The sequence below is a fragment of the Priapulus caudatus genome, unplaced genomic scaffold (genome assembly GCF_000485595.1).
Source record: "Priapulus caudatus unplaced genomic scaffold, Priapulus_caudatus-5.0.1 Scaffold878, whole genome shotgun sequence".
Lineage (NCBI taxonomy): Eukaryota > Metazoa > Priapulida > Priapulimorpha > Priapulimorphida > Priapulidae > Priapulus > Priapulus caudatus.
In genome coordinates this window covers 40,275-44,360 of record NW_014577939.1, presented here as the reverse complement: position 1 = coordinate 44,360, position 4,086 = coordinate 40,275, and the positions used below count along the sequence as shown (strand labels likewise).

The window sequence follows — 4,086 nt, the reverse complement described above, 5'->3', positions numbered from 1 at the left end:
ATCGGGGCGCCATCTAGTGTGAAAAATAATTATAAAGCGCATATATGGAATAACGCAGATGGATATACTACCGACGCGACCCCCTTCTTTCAAATGGTATCGCCCAGAACCAGTCAAGCATGGAAACACTTTGGCAGCAAAATGACCGTATTTCAGCCGAAACTTTTTCACTCCTCGAGGCACAAAATGTCAATTTACGCCTATATATAATACACGCGCACGCGTGCGTTTAACCATACCCGCGTGTGCGCGCCCGGTCGCGTGTGTGTATGGGTGTTTTTGTGGCTGTAAGAAGAGAGAAGTCACAAGAACTTCGTGAAAAATTTTCATGTTTGACTGGTCGTGGGCGATAGCATTTGGAGGTGGGGGGAGTAAAAGACTGAGGGGAAAGCAGAGAGAGGGAGACAGAAGAAAAAAGAAGAGAAAAGAGGGAGGGGCCAAACATACGGCACGCAAAGTCTCTCTCTCTCTCTCTCTCTCTCTTTCTCTTTCACTCTCTCTTCTCTCACCCTCTCTCTCTCTCTCTCTCTCTCTCTCTCTCTCTCTCTCTTCCCCTCCTCTCTCTCTCTCTCTCTCTCTCTCTCTCTCTCTCTCTCTCTCACTCTCACTCTCTCTCTCTCTCTCTCTCTCTCTCTCTCTCTCTCTCTCTATTTACTACTCTTCTATACCTATTTACTACTCTATCCTCTCTATTTACAGCTCTCTCTCTCTTCTATCTATTTACTACTCTCTGCCTCCATCTCCGCCGTCTCTCAAGCTCTTTCCTTTTTTTCCGTCGTCATATTTGCGCGCTGTGTATTCTTAGCATTAACCACTAAATTACCCGTTAGATGGCGCGAGGTGGCCTTGCGCGCACAAATATCTATTACATAATTATAGAGATATCTATGCCTAAAGTATTAAATGAAGGGCATTGCATTTGTCGTAACGGGACGTTTCTTCGTAGAATTTTGTAGCACACACATATGCACACTGTTTTGATTGAGAAACTAAATATGTCTTGATTTTAGTACATGGAATTCCTCCTCAATGTGTTTCTATAATGGAGTGGTACTTTCATGTCAGTAAATAAATAAAGGCTACTTGCATTAAAATTCATATCAATAAAGTTCAAATATAAAATTATTTATTTAAATATAAGTCATAGGAATTACAAAAAAAGTAATGTACCTTATTTTACAATTAATTCCTCTATTTGCATATTTTCCTATACATGCAATTCCTCTATTTATATTTTCATATTCATATTTACACAACACATATTTACATATATTACAGTAACATTTTAGAGTCTTTATGTGGGTCATTCAGTTAGGTTTATCATTACAGTAGGTTAGATAAATCTATTACATCATCACTCGTCTCACAGTCACGCTGATAAGCTACAATACTTGACCTGACATCTATTTCCATATTTGCATGACCTGTGTTACTGTCAAGTGGTTTAGGCTGGCTACGCGCTTTTCGTAGCTTCTGCTCACATCTTTGCTGTCCCACAGCAGCAGGGAAGGACAGTCTTAGTTGTTCTCGAGAGAGGATGTCAGCCTACAGTAAACAAGAGAATGATAGAGTTAACCTAAATAATTATGGAATGTGTAGCAGCGGTCAATCAGTTATCAAAGCTTAAAAAAGAAAATTATTCTCACATATTCCAAAGCACCACATATCAAAATATTATACTCATTAATAGGGAAATCACTGTGAATGTGTTTACGATGAGAGGAGTTTGCATTGTGGATTTGTATGTGTTAGTGCAACACTCATTACCTGTCTAATCGGCTCTGGGATTCTGTACTTGCAACAACTGACCGCAAGCCTGATAGCAGTCGCTAAACTCACTCCATGACCAATAGAGACATACACGGGATTCTTGGAGTTATCACACGTCCTTAGTGCCTATGTAAGAAATAACCCGAACAATTATATCCTGGCCATAAATATCGGTGTCAGGAAATGTACCATAACCATTTATAAGAAGTTACCGCGCGTACGCCGTGTGCTGAAGTCATGTATAAATTAGTATAATATAAACACGTTACTGTGCTGTGTAGGACGTGCGTTCTATAATAAACCAGTCACTTCGTAGAATCCAAAGAACGAGTACTGTTTTACTCTTACGTCTATCGTGAACCTACAATCCCCCACAATTGGAAACGTTGAATATTTGTATCTTGAGCCATACATGGATGGGTTAAATATGAAAAATAACACAATTTGCTGCTGGATGCCTTTTGCAAATGTAATTCGTGTATGGCAACAAAAACTAAAAGATTAAAAACATAATTTACATGCAAACAAAGTGGTGGAGTAAGGTCACACTTGGATGCTCAATGTTTAATGAATGTGTAAATTTTCTGAATGATCTGCTAGACTTCTCAACATGTCATATAACACGTGAGACAATTAAAGCTGTGCGGTAGGGACATTCAGGATGATTCTAACCGATCACTTACCACAGCATACTTTGTACCGCTAATTCCAACGATATCAAACGTGTCACCTCCTTTGAGCAAGCAACGTTTTATCTGTAACATAAACATGTTCAACAATTACGATTAGCCAACACATTAGGCTCCTAGAAAAGAATTCTCCATAGATTGGAATGTGACTGGACACATGCGTGGATGTGTTGTTAGGGTTAACAAATAAGCATACAATGCTATCTATGGTAAGTTTTTACTATTTGCATTGCAAACAAAATACTCGTTATACGACAGGCTAGGATGACAGAACCTCAAGTGACAAGCATCCTACTTATCAGAACTCACATTTCAAAATAGAAACAAACTTGCACATCGCAAATAAACCAAGTGCAAGGTTATGCAGATTCATGTTTTTTTCTCTCCATTATAATGCATTTTTAAGATATCTTATGCATATCCTAAAAATGCATTATAATGGAGAGAAAAAAACATGAATCTGCATAACCTTGCACTTGGTTTATTTGCGATGTGCAAGTTTGTTTCTATTTTGAAATGTGAGTTGTGATAAGTAGGATGCTTGTCACTTGAGGTTCTGTCATCCTAGCCTGTCGTATAACGAGTATTTTGTTGATGGCAGCACTAAAAACACATTGTACGATATATCGTTAAACTATAACAATTTGAGGAGATCGGGTTGTGTGAGCTTCATCTACTACATGATTTACCTGGTCAGTGTGATATTGGTTCTTCTCTATACCATCAACACAATATAGAGTTTTACCAATGCCTACTGTAGGAATACCTAGCAACACACCAAGATGGCTGGCCAACCCAAAGCCTCTGCTATGGAAAACTCCATTGCCATCTACTAAAATGACCTGCAAAACATAAACATAGATTAAAAGCAAGACAGTATAGATCAAAAAGAATTGAAACATACTCCCAGTAGCAGGTAGTAATGAATTACGTCCCCGTAGCATCATACATGTCAGTTTCCCCAATAGACTGGCTGTGGTACCTGAGGAAAGAATTCCGGATGGCTAGCTTTCAACTCCTGGACTAGATCAGCATGAAACTGCACCTCCCGGAAAGCGAGAAAGCCAGGAATGTATGGCGTGTCGAGCTGAACCAACTTGCACTTGCTATAGACCAACTAAACAACAACAAGCTAATTATATCTTTGCAGATACTACATATTATCAGGAGAATATGACTTACACGCGTATGAACCATATTGGATCAACTATTAAATTAGGATTACTTTGTACAGACAGAAATATTTGCAAACTTGAAATTCCTTAATGCATTTTCTACACATTTTGCTAAAAATAATACACGTTACTAGCTCCTGGATTCAGTTTCTTATTTCCATGTAAATATGTACACAAATGAATACCTCCAAATCAGGAAAAGATACAATTGCCAATGCAGCACAGGCATTTACAGCATCTTCTTTAACGAAGGAGATATCAACTCCCCCAATGAAATGAAGCTCTTCGTGGAAGGTCTGCAACAAGACAATACATTCATTATATAGCAGTATTAAACACACTGAAATTACATAGTTCATCAGGGGCGGATCTAGGGGGGGTCCGGGGGGTCCGGACCCCCCCCCCCTTTAATTTCAAAGTGCCCTAAAAATTTCATCCCAATTTTTTTAGGG

The 4,086-nt window shown here is 38.9% G+C and overlaps 1 protein-coding gene across 1 annotated transcript in view; it reads right to left on the bottom strand.

The window, feature by feature from the left end:
- Positions 1-1,134: 1,134 nt before the first annotated feature.
- The window catches only part of LOC106814164 (endonuclease V-like), a 6,432-nt gene continuing 3,480 nt past the window's right edge, over positions 1,135-4,086 (bottom strand). The window contains exons 3-8 of the mRNA XM_014818459.1: positions 3,820-3,930; positions 3,442-3,576; positions 3,149-3,301; positions 2,454-2,525; positions 1,768-1,896; positions 1,135-1,545 (exon numbers count right to left, since the gene is read on the bottom strand). Coding sequence (XP_014673945.1) covers positions 1,324-1,545; positions 1,768-1,896; positions 2,454-2,525; positions 3,149-3,301; positions 3,442-3,576; positions 3,820-3,930 — 822 coding nt within the window. The 3' untranslated portion in view covers positions 1,135-1,323. The remainder of the gene's footprint in view (positions 1,546-1,767; positions 1,897-2,453; positions 2,526-3,148; positions 3,302-3,441; positions 3,577-3,819; positions 3,931-4,086) is intronic.